The 20,801-nt window shown below is 33.4% G+C and overlaps 1 protein-coding gene across 1 annotated transcript in view; it reads right to left on the bottom strand.

Moving 5' to 3' along the window:
• The window catches only part of LOC129746288 (discoidin domain-containing receptor 2), a 903,668-nt gene that overhangs the window by 128,802 nt on the left and 754,065 nt on the right, over positions 1-20,801 (bottom strand). Inside the window, exons 11-12 of the mRNA XM_055739885.1 lie at positions 18,440-18,578; positions 5,147-5,537 (exon numbers count right to left, since the gene is read on the bottom strand). Coding sequence (XP_055595860.1) covers positions 5,147-5,537; positions 18,440-18,578 — 530 coding nt within the window. The remainder of the gene's footprint in view (positions 1-5,146; positions 5,538-18,439; positions 18,579-20,801) is intronic.

The raw sequence follows: 20,801 nt of genomic DNA, 5'->3' as shown, positions 1-20,801 counted from the left end.
AAATCAACAGTTTTCCCCAGTCCCAATTTGTCCCAGCTTTGGAGTAAGTTTAACTCCCACCACCCTTCAATCGATGCATTCTGATGCTTATGATGTGGAGTAGAGTAAGGGGGAATGATCGAAAAAAAAGCGCGTTGCAAATTAAATAAATATTTGAAATACACTTTTACACAATTCGTCAACCCGTGATGCCCGTGCTCTAGTGATTCAGCTGAAATTCGCTCATCACTGGAGTGGAATCATTTTCCGAACTTCATCATTGCCATGATTGCCAGCCTAATGGATCGAATGTTGGGTATTGGAAATTGACACCGCTAATGATTGCTGCGAAGCTTATCTCGATGACATTTGGACTTGAAATATGTTGAAGTTGGAATGAATATTTTGAAAGAATAGAATGCAATTTAGCATTAACATTCGGGTTTCAGGTGGTTAAGATTTCAGATTCAGATTTCAGATTCAGATTTCAGATTCAGATTTCAGATTCAGATTTCAGATTCAGATTTCAGATTCAGATTTCAGATTCAGATTTCAGATTCAGATTTCAGATTCAGATTTCAGATTCAGATTTCAGATTCAGATTTCAGATTCAGATTTCAGATTCAGATTTCAGATTCAGATTTCAGATTCAGATTTCAGATTCAGATTTCAGATTCAGATTTCAGATTCAGATTTCAGATTCAGATTTCAGATTCAGATTTCAGATTCAGATTTCAGATTCAGATTTCAGATTCAGATTTCAGATTCAGATTTCAGATTCAGATTTCAGATTCAGATTTCAGATTCAGATTTCAGATTCAGATTTCAGATTCAGATTTCAGATTCAGATTTCAGATTCAGATTTCAGATTCAGATTTCAGATTCAGATTTCAGATTCAGATTTCAGATTCAGATTTCAGATTCAGATTTCAGATTCAGATTTCAGATTCAGATTTCAGATTCAGATTTCAGATTCAGATTTCAGATTCAGATTTCAGATTCAGATTTCAGATTCAGATTTCAGATTCAGATTTCAGATTCAGATTTCAGATTCAGATTTCAGATTCAGATTTCAGATTCCGATTTCAGATTCAGATTTCAGATTCAGATTTCAAATTCTGAATTAATTACTTCAGATTCATCATCCTTTGTTATGTTTTTGATAAGAGTTTTGCAATATTAAGCTCACTCTATACAGTATCTTTTTCGAATTTGTTTTTCCTCAAGCATTACGCACCACGATAGACTCCCAGAGCATTCCTGTAATTATTTTGCCAAAATATAAACAACCTGTTCCGGCAGCATCCATCAAAATACGCATATGGTTTCACGTTTCCCGTTTTTCTGCTGTCTGTCGGAGAGAAAGTTTGCACGTGGCTCATCACAGGCAAAAGCACAACGCACCGAGCTTGCCTTTAATTCGGGAAATTTTTGTCTCCACCCCCATCTGGCAAAGGTTCCCTTTATTCGATTCCCAGCAACCGCGCACACGTGTGAACTTCGCCAGCGCGTTTGACTGTTGTTTTTTGGCATTCTGAATTAATTAAAAGCAAACAATGGCGTTGCTGCTGCCTCTGTTTCTGTCACTGAGTCGAGTTCCAGCAACGCTGAATTCCGATGTGGGGAAAAACACATTCTAAATGCCGCCGCCCCGTCCAAAGCAACGAAAAACGGTGGCTTCTGGAAAGGGGGGATGATTTCAGTCGTGCCGGTGCGTGTATGTGAAATGTGCTTTTTTCATTCAGGGCTTTCTCGCTCCCTGACGACGACATGCGATACGATATGCTTTGGAAGCTTTCGGGGCAAATTCGAGGTATTTTTGCAATGATTTTCGAAGAAAAACAAACGCAAAACTAAATTAGATATGGGATGTGGGAGGCTAAGGTTTTTTTTCTTGTTTTCTGGCGTTTTGGTAGGGAAGCGTTGTGTAACGTGTAAGGTTTTTGTGTTTGATCTTCTTTCTATTTATTATATTATCTCAGTTGTGTTTCCTGTTTGGATTACAGAAGCCTTTGTTGCGTTTAATTTTGCGGTAGCAAAATTCTTATTTAACGGATCTGATTTTTGATATTTCAAACTGGATAAACATATTTTTTTTAAATGATTGCAGCTTTTTATGTTAAGAATGAAACACATTACCAACATCATTTTTTGTAGTAAAGATTCAAAATATACTGGAAGAGAAACCGTAAAAGGTCCTAGGAAAAATCAAAAGAACAAAGGTTAAGATTAAGCTTGCCTGAGGTTGTCAGATAGCCCGGTTTTATCCGGGTTTGCCAGGATATTTAATACTTAATTCAAAAACAGTCCGGTCCGGCTCGATTGCCCGGATTAATTCACTTTATTTGGCAAATTAAACAGAAAAAAACAACAAACACCTTCAAAACGAAATTTTTATTAAAAGTTTTATAAAAATAATCATGAAAGGTTTTTTGGAAGCCTAAAATACGGTTCAAAATCTTTCGATGAGTTTTAATGAAGAAATTATTTTTTGATTTCTTTTTCTAGATTTTTGTTTAGGAATTTCTGAGCATTGACAAAATTTGCCCGGAGATTGCCCGGATTTATGGTCATAAATTATAAATCCAATGCCCGGATTTTGCCAGATTTTTAAATAAAAATGGCCCGGTTTGTCCGGCCCGGATACGTGCTGAAAAAATTCTGGCAACTTTAAGCTTGCCAGACTGCCCGGTTTTATCCAAAGTTGCCCAAACATTTGACAAAAAAATCTTTAAAAGAAAAAGCGCAGTTTAAACCCAGATTTATTCACTTTATTTGTAAAATCAGACAAAAAACTTATATCGAAATCAATTTATGCCTCCATGAACTAGTTCTCAAGATTCTAGATTTCTATGCATTCCTCTAATTGCCATGTAAAACTTAAAAGAACAATTAAATGTTTTCGAGACATGCTAAAGCTATGTTTTAAGAAATGGACAACTCACTAGGGCTTGCCGAAAAAATTAAAGCGATACAAATAAAATTTTTATACATAAAAACATTTGGTATAAGAATGACAAAAATGAAAGATCAAATGAAATGACAAAAATTTACCATAAATGGTGAAAAAAGTTGTTTTTGACCTTTTGAAATTAATGTAATTTTGTAAATTTTGTAAATTTTGTGAATTTTGTAAATTTTGTAAATTTTGTAAATTTTGTAAATTTTGTAAATTTTGTAAATTTTGTAAATTTTGTAAATTTTGTAAATTTTGTAAATTTTGTAAATTTTGTAAATTTTGTAAATTTTGTAAATTTTGTGAATTTTGTAAATTTTGTAAATTTTGTAAATTTTGTAAATTTTGTAAATTTTGTAAATTTTGTAAATTTTGTAAATTTTGTAAATTTTGTAAATTTTGTAAATTTTGTAAATTTTGTAAATTTTGTAAATTTTGTAAATTTTGTAAATTTTGTAAATTTTGTAAATTTTGTAAATTTTGTAAATTTTGTAAATTTTGTAAATTTTGTAAATTTTGTAAATTTTGTAAATTTTGTAAATTTTGTAAATTTTGTAAATTTTGTAAATTTTATAAATTTTGTAAATTTTGTAAATTTTGTAAATTTTGTAAATTTTGTAAATTTTGTAAATTTTGTAAATTTTGTAAATTTTGTAAATTTTGTAAATTTTGTAAATTTTGTAAATTTTGTAAATTTTGTAAATTTTGTAAATTTTGTAAATTTTGTAAATTTTGTAAATTTTGTAAATTTTGTAAATCTTGTAAATTTTGTAAATTTTGTAAATTTTGTAAATTTTGTAAATTTTGTAAATTTTGTAAATTTTGTAAATTTTGTAAATTTTGTAAATTTTGTAAATTTTGTAAATTTTGTAAATTTTGTAAATTTTGTAAATTTTGTAAATTTTGTAAATTTTGTAAATTTTGTAAATTTTGTAAATTTTGTAAATTTTGTAAATTTTGTAAATTTTGTAAATTTTGTTAATTTTGTAAATTTTGTAAATTTTGTAAATTTTGTAAATTTTGTAAATTTTGTAAATTTTGTAAATTTTGTAAATTTTGTAAATTTTGTAAATTTTGAAAATTTTGTAAATTTTGTACATTTTGTAAATTTTGTAAATTTTGTAAATTTTGTAAATTTTGTAAATTTTGTGAATTTTGTAAATTTTGTAAATTTTGTCATTTTTGTATTTCTTGTATTTTTGTCATTTTTGAAATTTTGTAATTAATTTAATTTTTGTAATTTTTGTCATTTTTGTCATTTTTGTCATTTTTGTCATTTTTGTCATTTTTGTCATTTTTGTCATTTTTGTCATTTTTGTCATTTTTGTAATTTTTGTCATTTTTGTCATTTTTGTCATTTTTGTCATTTTTGTCATTTTTGTCATTTTTGTCATTTTTGTCATTTTTGTCATTTTTGTCATTTTTGTCATTTTTGTCATTTTTGTCATTTTTGTCATTTTTGTCATTTTTGTCATTTTTGTCATTTTTGTCATTTTTGTCATTTTTGTCATTTTTGTCATTTTTGTCATTTTTGTCATTTTTGTCATTTTTGTCATTTTTGTCATTTTTGTCATTTTTGTCATTTTTGTCATTTTTGTCATTTTTGTCATTTTTGTCATTTTTGTCATTTTTGTCATTTTTGTCGTTTTTGTCATTTTTGTCATTTTTGTCATTTTTGTCATTTTTGTCATTTTTGTCATTTTTGTCATTTTTGTCATTTTTGTCATTTTTGTCATTTTTGTCATTTTTGTCATTTTTGTCATTTTTGTCATTTTTGTCATTTTTGTCATTTTTGTCATTTTTGTCATTTTTGTCATTTTTGTCATTTTTGTCATTTTTGTCATTTTTGTCATTTTTGTCGTTTTTGTCATTTTTGTCATTTTTGTCATTTTTGTCATTTTTGTCATTTTTGTCATTTTTGTCATTTTTGTCATTTTTGTCATTTTTGTCATTTTTGTCATTTTTGTCATTTTTGTCATTTTTGTCATTTTTGTCATTTTTGTCATTTTTGTCATTTTTGTCATTTTTGTCATTTTTGTCATTTTTGTCAATTTTTTCATTTTTGTCATTTTTGTCGCTGTTTTGGGTTACATCATTTTTGTTATTTTGTGATAATTTTTTTCGAACAAGAATAATAATTTTTTCAGGGCTGGTTTAATCTGTTTCGACCAAATATTGTTCGATTAGAGAACAAGAAACGATTCAACTCACCTGTATCCCTTGGTTTCGCAGAGATGCAGCTCCCCGAAAACGCCACAGCCGAGCTTCTCCACTATCACCAGTTTGTCCCGGGGATATTCACTCAGCTGCAGATCATCGTCGGAGATGGTTCCGGTGCTATGTTCCAGATCGCTGTACGCGTGATGATGTCCATTCTGTTGGCTTGAGGGCGTCGTTGGGGCCGTGGTTGCCGAGGAAGATTTGCAGATGGCCGTTGCGGCGTAGTATTTCTCTGGTGGGGGTGGAACCGGGGGAGGTTTCGGGAAAATGTTATTCAATGTCGGTGGCGTCAATCGAACACTGACGTAACCGCCAGGGATCTTCGGTATCAGGTCCTGCATGTGTGGAACCGCATACTCCTGGCATACGATGTCCGGAACGTCTGTGGGAAATAAAAAAAAGGGATGCTTTCGATGTAATAAAAGCTTGGCACTTGTCGTTGAGTGGAGATGGCCATGTGTGAACTCTGTTTTGAAATAGAGATCCCACCACAGCGAAACGGTGTCATTAGCAAATGGAGCAGTCATGAATTTTTATGGCAACGCTTTCCGGTCGCCATTCAATGGGTGTTTTTCTTGGAGAGGTAAATAGTCTCAGGGTTTCTTGTTTTGAACAATTTCAAAACACGAAACAAACATCTTTGAAAAAAACTTTTAAAAACCTATCCAACAAATCCAGAAACCCATCGGGAAACTTTAAAAACTATTTACCTTCAACATCGAAATACATGAAAATTGATCAAATTTACAAATTTTACATATTTGGATTTTTTAATGCTAAAATTAACAAAAATTAAAAGCCTACAAAACATAAATAGTCAACAACATTACTATATTTACAAATATGAAATACTAGCTGATCCCGTACGAACTTCGTTTCGCTTTCAACTTAGAATATGTCATGAACAGTTTGTATGAAAGCCAATTGCCAAGCATTTTCCAGATGCACTTCTGAATTCATTGTTAAGTAATAATTGCAAAAATATTGGTCGAACACTTTGTCTGTCGTCTGCTACTAAATTTTTAAATCAGAAATCCTTTGACCGTGCCAAAAACCCAAGTGTATAATTTTCGACTCGATCATTGCATAACAACGCAATTATTGCCAAAAGGTTAAACTCCTTTCGAGGGCTCTTATACTATCTTTGATGACTGAAATAGATTGCCCTTCCTTTAAAACTCCCGTGTGCAAATTTTCAAAGCAATCCATTGTATAATAACCTCAATATTGCTAAAAACAGTGAAAAATTAATTTATATGGACGACTCCTTTCGTCGACCCCTGACATTTGACAACTGAAATCGGTTGCTCGTCCCTGAAAACTACCGTGTGCAAATTTTCATCCCAATCCGATGTAAAATAACGACGATATTGCAAAAATATTGAAAGATTTATATGGACGATCCCCTTTGCCGGCCCCTTACACTGAATTTAATACCTGAAATCCATTGCTCATCTCTCAAAACTCTCGTGTACCAATTTTCATCTGAATCCGATGTATAATAACGACAATATTGCATTAACAGTGAATAGTGAATATGGACGACCCCTTTGGCCGACCCCTGATGTTATTTTGGATAAGTGAAATCAGTTGTTTGTCCCTAATAACTCCTATGTGAAAATTTTCACCCCAATCCGATGTATAGAAACGTCAATATCACTAAGATACTGAAAATTTAATATGGACGACCCCTTCTGTTGGCCCCTTACACTAAATTTGATACCTCAAATCGATTGCACGTCACTCAAAACTATCGTGTACCAATTTTCATCTGAATACGATGTATAATAACGTCAATATCGCAAAAACAGCGAACAGTTAATATGGACGACCCCTTTGGCTGACCCCTTACACAAAATTTGACACCTGAAATCGATTGTCCGTCTTTCAAAACACTCATGTGCAAATTTTCAACACGATCCGACGAAAAGTAACGTCAATATCGCGAAAACAATATTTGTCTTGTATGGACGACCCCCTTCAGAAGGGGTCATCCGAAAATCTGAAAACATTTTTCATCCTTCCTGGTCCTAATGAGCATCCATGCCAAATTTCAGCTCTCTAGCCCTTAAGACGACTGAGTCTATAGAGGACAAACAAACAAACAAACAAACAAACAAACATACAGAAATTGCTTTTTATATATATAGACTAGCTGTCCCCATACGAACTCCGTTTCGCTTTCAACTTGGAATATGTTATGAGCAGTTTGTATGAAAGTCAATAGCCAAATATTTTCCAGATACATTTCCGAATTAATTGTTAAGTTATAATTGCAAAAATATTGAAGGAACACCTCTTCTGTCGTCTGCTACTTCATTTGAAATCAGGAATTGGTTGTCCGTGCCAAAAAAAAACCCGTGTAAAAAATTCGAGTCGATCGTCGCATAACAACGCAATTATTGCCAAAAAGTTAAACTCCATTTGGTGGCCTCTTATACAATCTTTGATATCTGAAGTCGATTGTCCTTCTCTGAAAACTACCGTGTGCAAATTTTCATCCCAATCCGATGTAAAATAACGACGATATTTCAAAATTATTGTAAGGTTAATATGGACAACCCCATCGCCGGCCCCTTACGCTGAATTAAATATCTGAAATCGATTGATCGTCCCTCAAAATTCTCGTGACGACCCCTTAGGCCGACCCCTGACTTTAATTTGAATAAGTGAATTCAATTGTTTGTCCCAGATAACCCCTATGTGCCAATTTTCAACCCAATCTTATGTATAAAAACGGCAAGATGACTAAGATATTAAAAACTTAATAATGACAAACATCATTTCTTAGGAAGCTTGAATAGATTTGGCCTAACAGTTTTATCTTCAAAAGATTTAACTGCTTTTTTTTATCTTTTCCATCCCTTATCTAATGAATATATCTGTTGAAGATTATCCCACTTTTCAATATGGATGATTTGGTTGAACATGTTGAAAACTCACTTTGCATGTTTTCAACTGCATAAACTCTGAATCTAATAAATTTTTCTTTCTCTATGAGGAATTCCAAAAATATAAAAATAGTTAACCCTCAAAGCCCCCCAGCGGCTGTAAAGAGCACTTGAAAGCCACTACTATTCTAGTCAATATATTCCAACAGGCTAGTTGTATTTTTCAATTAAAATGTAGGCTTAAAATTGTATCCAAATATCTCGTACCGGTAGCATGTGCTTTGAACAGTAGAAGGTACAAAAAACACCCGCCAAAATTTTCACTTTCAAATTTTTAATGCTCAGCAAGCTTTGATTTGCTATCCACTACATGTGAGCTCTGGATGGTTGTTTCTAATAGCCTGCCCATGTTGATGGTGAAAATAATCCCGCCAACGAAACGAACGGAAACGAAAGTCGGTTCAAAAAATGGGTGCCATGACTTTTGGTTCGTGGGAATAAACCCGTTGTTGTACGGACGACCGCCTTCAAAAGGGGTCATCCGAAAATCTAAAAATATGTTTCATCATTCCTGGTCCTAATGAACACCCATGCCAAATTTCAGCTCTCTAGCTCTTAAGGCAGCTGAGCCTATTGAAGACAAACATACAAACGAACAAATGGAAATTACTTTTTATATATATAGATTTACAATAGTTGGATGACTTACAAAACTAACCATAAAATTTTGAAATTATTTTTTGAAATATTTGGAATGGATATAATTAACATAAAAAAAATAGGAATATACAGAAGTTTTGCTTGATTGACTCCTCACATCCATCTTGTACCGTAAAATCCAAAATGCTTCTCAAATATGAAGATGTTTGGATGTGAAATAATTGTTCAATAGCTCGATATTTTCAGTTTAGTTTGGTTTTACAATGACGGCAATATATTGCAGCATTTTGAACTCCACGATCGCTGGTGTGGCTCAGTAGAACTAATTCCACATCGCCAATGGTTGCCACTCCGTGATTGACCGAGGTCATCAATTTTGTGCAAAGGTCAAAAAAATGATGCTTGGGACTGGCAACTCATTCTCATTGCACAAAACTAATGCTTTTTCTTCTTACGTCAATAACGGCGGTCCTAGTGTTCAATAGATAACGAGGAAACAAAGAGGAAATGATTAAAGGAAGAAACTTTTGCCTTAAGACTGAGGCATACCCCATATCCTATCACAAGACTAAGCAGGATGATAACACCAGCTTTCGTTTGCTAACTGATTCATGGTGCACTGGATAAGATACCGGACTGGCAAGCCGAGATGAGATATTGCAGTGAGTTCGATTTTCACTATTTTTTTTTTTTTGGGATGAATAATGCAATAGGATGAAAATCCCATAAAATGTTTTTCTTGTTTCACTTGAGTGTAGTGGTCATGCATCATTTTGATTGGGAGCTTGAGTCTTTATGCTAGTAGTGCTTTTCAAATCATATCATCTTTGGTACAGTACACTTTGCAGCGCATTTGCTAAATAGGCATTGGATTTTTGCATTCTCTTCTACTTATGGGTCTAACTTTGGCTATCAGGTATATAAGAGTTTGTTGAAACTCATCGTTTTGTTTCGGATCCTGTGGAATTCGGAATTGATCATCCCGATCTGCCACTTATAGACTGCTGCCGATTGCAGTAAATCCAAAACATTGTTTGTTTTGGTTTTCCACATGCTTTGGTCAATTCGAAATTGAACAATAGCAATGATAATTGCTGATGACTGTTTTGATGGTGATGTACACGGTACAAATTTTTACATTGTCAAGCTGTGAAGCCAAAGAACTCAAACTAGGTTCGTAGTAACGCAGTAGTGTTGCCAAATATACTGAGTGGTTTACTCAGAATACCACTCATAATTGAGAACATTCATTAGTGAGGATATCACTTCAGTGTAGTAATGTAAATAGCTATCGCTTATGTTATAAGTAGTTGTGTAACGAACTTGACGAACAAAACAAATAAAGATTTACTCTATTCCAAACATTAAACCTGCGTTGAATTACTCATCTCAAAAGCGTTCAACAAGCTTAGTGTTGATACTAGTGATTGAAATACGATGTACCTACATGAAGTTAAACTGAAGCTAAATACTAAATTCAAAATGTGACATTTCTAAAAAAAAGATCGTATCTGAATAAAAGATCTGTTATGAATTTTTAGGATCATATTGATAACACATACCTTTTGTTTTAGAAGAATTTAAAGACCTGATTTAACTTTAACTTCAACAGATCAGTGTTCGGCATCGCTAACTGACAAATTAGCGGCGCTAATGAAATCGCTAACTCATAAAAAATAAGCGATCGCTAACTACAGTTGCGTTCAAAAAAGAATGAAATCGCATGAAGTTGCGCACCCACTTCCAAATTTGACAAGCTGCCATTTCTCTCTCGATTTATATTTTTTCATGAAAATTTCACACAATCAAGTTTAACTATCCAACTAACACTCCACAAAATTTGAAGTCTTTACAATGACGGGAAACAAAGATACAGCTATTCCCGTAAAAAAGGGAAATTTGGAATTGCTTCACTAAATTTGCTGTATCTTTGACAATTTTCATTGAAAAATCATGAAATTCGGTCCAAAGATGTAAAAATGTTTGATATACTACCAGGCCAAGTTTTGTCGAAATCGATGAACGTGATAAAAAATGGTGCAGGGTTGAAGATGAGGTTCATTATCGCCCAGCAGACGATTTCATTCTTTTTTGGACGGATGTTTGTATGGAAAACATCGTAGTCCATGTTTTCTTGGTTTTTTCTTTCACAAAACCAAAATTTATCACAATGAATGTTGTAAATTGATAGGAACTTCATTCTTGCTTTGTTTAGAAATAGAAATTGTTCCAACAGAGCTGGTATTGAAACACAAGAGCGAATAGAATATTCGCTTTAATTGTGGATGAAATTTGTTTATCGGTATAAATAGCAGGTCATTTCTGAAACTCTGTTCTTCTTATTTTGAACCCTGTTGAAACATTTTTTTTTTCGAAACAAAGCAAGAATGAAGTTTTTAGCAACTAACAACATTCATTGTGATAAACTTTGGTTTTGTGAAAGAAAAAACCAAGAACACATGGACTACGATATTTTCCATACAAACATCCGTCCAAAAAAGAATGAAATCGTCTGCTGGGCGATAATGAACCTCATCTTCAACCCTGCACCATTTTTTATCACGTTCATCGATTTCGACAAAACTTGGCCTGGTATTATATCAAACATTTTTACATCTTTGGACCAAATTTCATGATTTTTCAATGAAAATTGTTAAAGATACAGCAAATTTAGTGAAGCAATTCCAAATTTCCCTTTTTTACGGGAATAGCTGTATCTGTGTTTCCCGTCATTGTAAAGACTTCAAATTTTGTGGAGTGTTAGTTGGATAGTTAAACTTGATTGTGTGAAATTTTCATGAAAAAATATAAACCAAGAGAGAAATGGCAGCTTGTCAAAGTTGGAAGTGGGTGCACAGCTTCACGCGATTTCATTCTTTTTTGAACGCAACTGTAAATACGCTAAATGTACCGAAAAAGTTATCGCTTTAAGCTTAAAGCGCTAATCGCTAACTGTTGACCAACATTGAGACCAGAACAAATATCAAATTCTCTTTTAGTCACGCCTTTCCCTCTTTCGATTTTCAAAACTCCCTTAGGGGGATTAAATGAAGTTTCGAGTATTTAATTTAAAATTAGATAAATCAATCGAGTTTTCATAAAATTATACGAACAAAACCAAAACTGTCAAAGATAGGAATTTTAACAAGTCTTTGTGTTTTACAAATACAAACAATCGAATTTCCGAACATTTACAAGAGTAAAAGAACAGAATGTGGGAGATGGGAGCTATATCTCTTTTTTATTTAAATTTTGGTTAAAAATTTACTCGATTTATCGGTTTTGTGCAAATAATCTTTTGTGCAATTCATTCAATTTTGTTGTTTTTAGCAATATATTACATTATCCTAACTTAAAATCTATAACCTGTTTCCCCTTTTTTCAAACTTGCTGGAGTACAGTCAAACGTGAACAATCATGAAATTTCTATTTGAACTCAAACGAAGGCTACACTAGTAGTTTTATCGAATTTTTATATGAATTGATCTGAAAAATCTATAAAAAACTGTATTGCAAAAAGTAAATATCTCAGCCACTTGAAATGAATGAAATGTTGGTTAAGAGATGCTTAAAATAGTTTTATATTGTTTAACACCTTTTATTGTTAATTTCTTCTGAAATGTTGCGAAAAAAAGTGCTTAAAGTGAGAAAAATGACACTAAATACATCTTTTCTCTAACTCGAGTACGCATTCCTCCAATGAATCCAGTTCAGCAATTAGAATGATGCCCAATGTCACCTTGACTTCATTAATAAAAACAGTTTATTATTACCTTGACACCATTATCTTGGAAGTGGACGTGGACGTTTTTTTTTGTTCATTCCAATTTCTCTTATTAACTTTTTCGTCACCCAATTAGTCCGGAACAAATATCAAATTCTTTAGTTATCAACACTACACTCATTCGATTTTTTCTAAAATCCCGAAGGGGAAAATAAATAAAGTTTAATGTTTTTAATTGAAAAAAAAAAATGATATATTCTTGTATATAAATATATTGCATGAAAGCTGTTGCCCATCTTGTTTAAATTTATCAAAAAAAATTATTTTATATTTTCTCCTCCCCCCTCTCTTGATTCCTTAGCTCCAAGGGACAAAAGAAGTACAATTGGCCTCATAGAAATGTTAGTGGTAGTGCCTACCTCCAGGGGCAAAAATTATCGTAGAAGTTTGATTTCCATCCAAAGTTGAAAGCAAATATCTTCTGGGATAAACTTAAAAATCAGTTTTTTTCCTTTTTATATTATTTTCTTCATTTAAAGAGGATCCTAGACACTGAAACATTCATTTTCTAATAAACAAGAGCCCAAAGAATGTTTTGTTGAAATATATCGTCATTTTTAGCAGTGGTCTTCCATTTTTCGCCAAAATCATGTGAGAAGTGTTCTTTGTCGTATATCAAATTTGAAGACATCACTATTTGCAGTGTTTCCAAACAACAATTCCTTGGTATGAAATTTCGTGATTTTTTATGTTGTAAAAACGTATTATTTTAATTTTTTTTTTGAGCAAATTTTCTGTTTTTCGCTATCTATTATGCATTTGATGTGTACTCTAAATTGAATAATCACGTATTTTTATGATGACCTTTTTTATGACAATTTTATCTTCATAATATTTATCAAGATAAAGGTAAATGCTTAAGCACTTAACAAAGATAATTAGAACATTAAATATTTTCATCGCATTTTTATTCACATCAACTTTCATTCTTTCGTTCTGGATATTGGATCATATTCTTTTCAAGACTAAAATTTTTATTTCCCACGCTTCCTGTGTTCAAAGATGTTATTGAATCAAATATCTGTTTCTCACTTCTGATACTGAGTGTTGGATCAAATTATGAGTTTTAGTTTCACAAAGTTAACATTATTTTTATATTTGATTTCGTTTAGTTTTTAAGCATCTAAGCATAAAAGGAAGAAGAGGAGATTATCTAACATTCCTAATTTTCCATTCCAGGTTTTTTACATCCATGGAATTTTCATGGAATCAAAGTTGAATACCATACCATTCTAAAAACTTATTAAATACATTCTTAACGTGAAAAAAAATCTAGTCAATTTATGATTGTCTTATACTAATTTATTAAAAATAAGCTATTCTCTTGAGGTTTCCATAAAAATTCAAGAAAGATTTTATGGAATATAGCATTGTTATCTGTTAAGCTGTTTTGAATATGTCAAAACTTTAACAGTAATATGCCATTCTTTAATATGGCCGGAAATTTCATAAAACTAAATAACGGGGTGAATTGAGGTTATAAGAATTTTTCTTGCACATATCTGGGTCAGGAAAATCCGGGCTAATTTATCTAAAAGTTTTACAATATCCGGGATTTTGATTTAAAAAAAATAATCCAGGCAATATTGAGCAAATTTGGGCTAAGTTCAGGAACTCTTCAACAAAAATCAAAAAGAAAATCACTTGAATCTTTTTTTTTTTTCATCAAAACTCATTTGCAAATTTAGAACCGTATCCAAAAACCGATTTTAATAAGTATGCTAAAACTTGCTCAAAATATTTCGTTATAGTACGCAAAAATAAGAAAACTATATTGACTTAATCAGAGATTGTTGTTTGATTTTGCCAACAATGTGAATAAATCTGGGAAAAATCAGACTTTATAAAATATCTGGGCAAATCTAAGAATCAGCCTAAAAATGCTAAAGTTGCCTTGATTCTGAATATAAAATGACTATTTTCGGAAATCTGCTCCTTACCGGCTTATTGCGATTTTTTTCACCCCATACGGAAGCTGAACAATCAGATCCAAGTTTCCATTTCACTGGTGCCACTTGAAGAGTAGGACTATGGCTATGGCTATAAAAAATGGGCGCCACAAATTCCAACATATATATTGATGAGCATCACTAAGCTTTTGATTGCTTTTTGCATGACTTTTATTTGATACTAATAAAAACTAAAAATCAATCATCAAATTCCACAAAAACCTTTTCGAAATTATTTCTCCGTCATGTTCTTCTCATGCGAGAAAATGAACACAACAAAAAAAACTGTATGCAAATCAGATGAACCCTGCAAGAGTAGTTCGTATACGTACATATTTATGCCTCCACTTGTAAATATATATTAGATAGAGAAGACCATCGGTCTTCCAAGGTAATTTTCTTGAAACATATCTGGCGGAGAGTCTTGAACAGGTTTTTTTTTCTGTTCTGTGGAAATTCATTTGGTTTTTTTTAAACCCCCTCTAGCAAAATTAAAAAAAAAAACACGTTTGAAATTATACCTGTATTTCAGATTTTAAATTTAATGTTATGTGTTAAAAGTAATATCAAAAAAATATGAATTTAAATGTAAATTTAAAAACTTTGCGAAATGATCACAAAACTATCTTTTAACGAAGTAAAATAATTAAAAAATAAATTGTCAGCCAGGTGAGTAAATTTGCATCTTAGAATGCAATTCTAAGATCAAAGAAGAAAGTTAAATCTTCATGTTTAACTTAACATTGCCCCTTTCTTGAAGAGATGACCAAGAGTGACTTGACTGAGATGACATCATTCTGTCCTCCATTCAAATGAACAGAAAAAAACGCATCTTCATGGCAATAGTATATTTTGTTACAGTTTTTTATAGATACTTTAATGGTTATTCCTAGTAATTTTAGAATTTGATGTGATTTTTTTCCTAAATTGAAACATTAGATTTAAAAATTTAACATCAAGATATTTACAAGAAATGTTAACTCTTAAGAAATTCCATTTCATTTAAGCTTGAAAAAGTGATATCTTTCGTCAGTGGAAATTTGAATTTACCATCTCATTATTACTTAAGGTTCCCATATCTAGCACAAAAAAAGAGAATATTGACATTCTTTTTGAAAAATAAAATATAATATAATAAAACCGTTCGTTATTTCACAAAACTTTGCCATTTTGAATTTTGTTTGTCTCAGAGCTTCGGTTTTTCTTACGATAAATCTAAATACCCAAAAAGATTAAATAAGGTATCCCTTAGAGTGCTCCAAATAACCCGACATTTAAAAAAGTTATGCGCTACAGGCTTGAATTGATCGTAGGCTTAGTAGAAGGTCTAATGCCAAATTTGGGACAGCTCGGATCACGGGAAGGGGTCGCTCAACGAGCCTGAAGTTTGTATGGGATTTCGGGACAAATTATTCAGGAGCAACAAAAGAAATCATTCGAAGGGGACCAAAGTTATTCATGAAAACTGGATGTTCCACCCGAACAAAATTTTTTCAGCGACTTCTTCCCGTGATTCGATCTGGCCCAAATTTGGCATGAGACCTTGTACTAGGCCTAGGATCTATTTAAGCCTGCAGCGCATAACATTTCACAAGCTTGAAATTTCTTATACAAATTTGGGACAGTCTAGTATCTTTATCCTACACAACAAAAATTCAATCGTGTAATTTTCTATCTTTTACGATGCAAATTTTGGGACCATCGCTTAAAGGCTGAAACACAATACCGCGTCGGACGTCGCGTCGCGTCAGCTGTCAACGCCGTCGTTCAGTACTAAAACGCTGACGCGACGCACTCTACAATTTTCGCACCACAATACAGCGTCTACTGACAGGGCTGACAGAGAAATTTTGAGGCAAATCTCGGCATACTCCAACACAAAATGTTTCATTGAATTTATTTTTATTTTTGAAAAACGGGAACATAAAAATCAAGCTCATATTTATAATTATTCCTTATTATTTCATCATTATATCAAATGTATTTGAATGTTAAAAATAAATGTCAATGACGTTATTCAACAAATTTATATAATCGAGAAGACAAAATGACAATGATATGATTTTCGAATCCATTTGTGTCAAACATTGACGAAAACATTAAAAAAGAATAGTTCAAACCTTTTTGACGCGCTAACATTTTGAATTATTTCAAAACCAAAACGTCGACGCTGGAGAACGCTGCCGTTTAGAACAAGTTTAGCGTTTTAGTACAATGACTTCACTGACGCGACGCACGCATTGTGGTGACTCAAACGGAAAATGGCATCCCCAAAATCAACTGTCAACGCGACGCGACGACGGACGCGGTATTGTGTGGCCGCCTTAAGATATAAATTTGTGTGCTTGTTTCAAATTACATCGTCACATGTAAATCCTTTAGCATCGCGTGAAGTAAATTTGAATAATACGATGTATTCTTTTTTACATCGTTTGCAATGTAATGTTTCCTGCGTGACAATGTTGTTTTTGGTGTAAGCTAAAGAGGTTAGGATTTGGTGTTTTCATCATAAGAAAATTAATTGAAATACGTTTTCATTGTATTTTAATTTCTGTTCATTACATAAATACACAAACACATTATAAACTCTCATAAGAAGTACGACCAGAAATATTTGATTCACTTTCTACTTGCTATGCACAACTTGCTAGTTTCAAATTCGGATTTTATGTTAAACTATCATTTTAGTGAAAAAATGCTAAAATAAAAGAACCTACACTATGCTTCCTCTCCACTTCAGTGCTATGAATAAGAAGCTGCGGAATGCATCGATACCCGACCGGCTGTTTCTCTCTGGTTTGCAGGTGAAAAAATCTCAATCAAATGTGTTGGCTAATTTAGGTTTCATTTCGTCCTGGATGCTTGTCTCCGCTGGGTATCAGCTCCAACAGCAGGCCGTGTTCCGCGCCTCAGAACTGGTCCAATAGCATCTCCACGGCAAATTAATTTCCGGATGCTACGCTTGTTCTTAAAGATCTCGGCAGCAGTGACGACGGACATGGTTTCAGGCATCCGGAATAATTGACAAAAGATCGACCGGAAGCCAACAAAACCGATCACAACGTAGACGAAACTGGAGCAAAAGAAATAATCTGATGCTAGCTGGCAACGAAACAAACTAACGGGTAACTTACCGGAGCCAAAACTTTCTGATGATTTTTTTTATCTCTCGTTTTTCGTGGATATTAAATATGCACAATACGGATTTTAGGAATCACAGTACTTTTAACGAAGTATAAATGAATTCACGGAACAAACTAAATAATCTCGAATATAAACTATAAATTCAAACGCGACCGACGACCATGAAGAGAGAACTTTTTATTTGACTTTTGGTGCAATGAAGCCGTTGATTGTGTGTTGGGATGTGCGAATTTATGTCGCGCGATGTAAATTTAGGTCTGTTCACTGCCAAATATTGTAGCGGCATGTAAAAATGGAATTAAAACTATTTAAAATTTGCAAACATGATTATATTTTTTATTTTAGGCCTCAATCGATGTAAATTTATGTCTAGAATGAATTGTGACTTGAAATTTTTGCATCGGTTATTAAATTAAGTTTAGTGTTAAAATTAATTATTTTTTTGCTGTGTAGCCCCTTGTTTTTTTTCATTAATAGTGCGTTGGATATGGGAGAAATTTCAAGAAATGGCATTATTTTTTGTTTAGAAACTGTTCTTAAAAATACACCATGAACTAACTTTTTTTTTTAAATTAAAAAAAATCAAAGCAACACATATGAAAGGAACCAATAGCTAGTAGCAATTATTTTTGTTATACCAAAACTAAAACTAGTTCAGTTTTGAAGCTACGTTGCATCTTTTTCTAACCTCGTTGTTATCTCAAACTGCCGGCGCAGTTGTGTCGTTTTTCGGAAAACCCACACACATCATCTAGTTATAATTAAAAGTAAATAGCCAGTGGTAACATTCTAACCATATCTAGCTAGACTAGTGATGCTGCCGCTGCAATGTGTTCACTTGTTCACTCAAACTCACCTGTATAATCCGGCGTAATGTGGTGCCGCTGCATATCGTTCATCGAACAGCCGCTGGCGGCGCTAGTGTACATGTTGACATTGAACGGCTCATGGTACAAGCTGCTTTTATCAATCGACTCGTTATCGTCTATCGATACCTGGGAAAAGAAGAGCGAGGTAGAAGGAAATGCGTTATTGGTCCGTTTGAAAAATAAAACTACGTTTTCCCTCACCGGGCTGCGCTGCCAGACGGGCAGCAAATGGACAAGTGAGGTACGACCGAAATTATGAACAACCAACCGTCGTTGTTGGTCGGCATAGAAAGGTAGATTGATTCACTCTCTAAAGGTATGGCAAAGAACCACAAACGAGATTATGTTCGTTTAAAATGTACCGGGGACGTTGTTCGACAACTTTGCAAACTGCTGGATGCTGATGATGAATTTCATATCATTTCCGACCATCGTCATCTCATCAGCAGCGAGCCAAGCCTGTGCCACTAACTGGCTGTGGCGATGATTGGGTGCTCCTGTGAGAGGGGTCCAAAGATGTGCGGTTATCGTCGATCAACTGCTGATTGGTTAACGTGTATGGGGTGGAGTGGCCAGATATTTTACAAGAACCCAACGGACAACCAACGAACGGAAGCTGGCAGCAACATACGGAATGTCTCGGATAACGAGTAAACAGGTACATATCATGACTTGTATATCGGCTACACGTGTATCCAGGTAGATACTTGGCTTTGTTTTATCTGAATTATGATGCCTTTGCGGGGTCTTGCTGTCTAGCTAGTTTGTGTAATGATGAATTCATACCCACCTACATACAGATCAGCTCGTTTGCAAGCGATGAGTCCGCTTAGTTTTAGTCGGGTAGGAACGCATTTACACACCATTAGCTCGAAGGCGACGCATTCTTTAGAGGCAGTGTTGCCAATATGCACAACATATTTCGAAGTATAATACATCATTTAATCATTAGTGCAACTGTATTCTTGGTTTAAACAGCCGGTTTAGACTCAAATTCCGAAACAAGAACCGCACTGGTAGTCCATTATACCGGTTACAACCCAACTTTTTAAAGACCTAGTGTAAGGATTGGTCCAAAACTGATGAGATATAGACTCAATTTGATGGTTCTTATTAGTTGGGCAGTTAAAAGAACTCGAGTGGGAAGGCCAGTTTTTTTCACTCGATTGAAGCTTATTTTGTTGGTAAAATTTTGTATAAACTAACCCAAGAAAAGACCATGGATACAGTTTCGTTTTTTCTAAATCATAACGGAGACATGGCAAAAATGTATGAAACTTGGTTTTCCGGTGTACACGGATGAGCAATATACGGTTCGAAAGATTCTGGCGAGACAACAAAAAATTACAATGGGGTCAAGAAAATCTACCGTGGGAGGAAAAAGTTATGGATTGAAGACTTTGTATTATTTCCAGGGAAAGAGTGGCAAAAACGCTAGCTGAACATTTTTTCCAATCTTTTCTTCGAAATAATGCAATTTTTCCAATCCATAACTTTTTTCTCCCACGACGGTAGATTTTCTAGATTCCAAAGTAACTTTTTGTTATCTCGTCGAGATCTTTCGAACTGTATTTTGGTCACACGTGTACAACCGAAAACCAAATTGGCCATTCTCCTTTACTTTGTTGCAATAATACTAAACGAGGTCTTTAGAACCTAAAGTAGAGATTTTCAAAGTGGTCTCTACTGCCCCTTGGGGCGCAGATGTTTTCAGGGGAGCGATGAGTTCATATCTAAATTACAAAACAACATAGATTGAAAATGGGAGCTAGTTAGTTTAATGTACAACAATAAAATGGCATTACAGAACTAAACATCAAGTTTTAGCCCTGTTCAAGAATCAAATCTTTTCAATTTCGCAGATATGCAAAGAAAGTATTTATATCTTTTATATATTTAAGTCTGTTCATTGACGTTTGGTCGAAGTTGGTTGAAATAAGTGAGGCTAATTAAAATTCGCTGCAGCATTTTTGTGTTTTTTATTAATTTTTTCGACAAATAACTGAGCAGTTTCTGAAAAGACTTGTGATCGTTTAAGATAAAAACTCATAGCCGGAACAAAAACAAACAACAAGACTATTTGTGATGTGACATGCTCAGTTTGATGAAATTTGTAAACCTGTTCATTGAAAAGCTTTATTGAAGACTTAAAAACAGTTTCAATAATTATTTTTTTCATCATTTGTTTCCACTCACTGGTCGGTGATTTAATTAACATATTTGACATTTGAGTGACTTTGTTTTCATTTTTCCTGTTTTCCAGTCCTGGGAAACAAGTAGTTATGGATTGATAGACTGTCTCTTTTTAATTGACTTCTACCGATTTCTACCAGGTCGAAACCATGATGA

This window comes from Uranotaenia lowii, chromosome 2 (assembly GCF_029784155.1).
Source record: "Uranotaenia lowii strain MFRU-FL chromosome 2, ASM2978415v1, whole genome shotgun sequence".
In the NCBI taxonomy this organism is placed as follows: domain Eukaryota; kingdom Metazoa; phylum Arthropoda; class Insecta; order Diptera; family Culicidae; genus Uranotaenia; species Uranotaenia lowii.
Note: the sequence above shows the minus strand (reverse complement) of the source record. Positions and strands in the feature narration are given on the sequence as shown.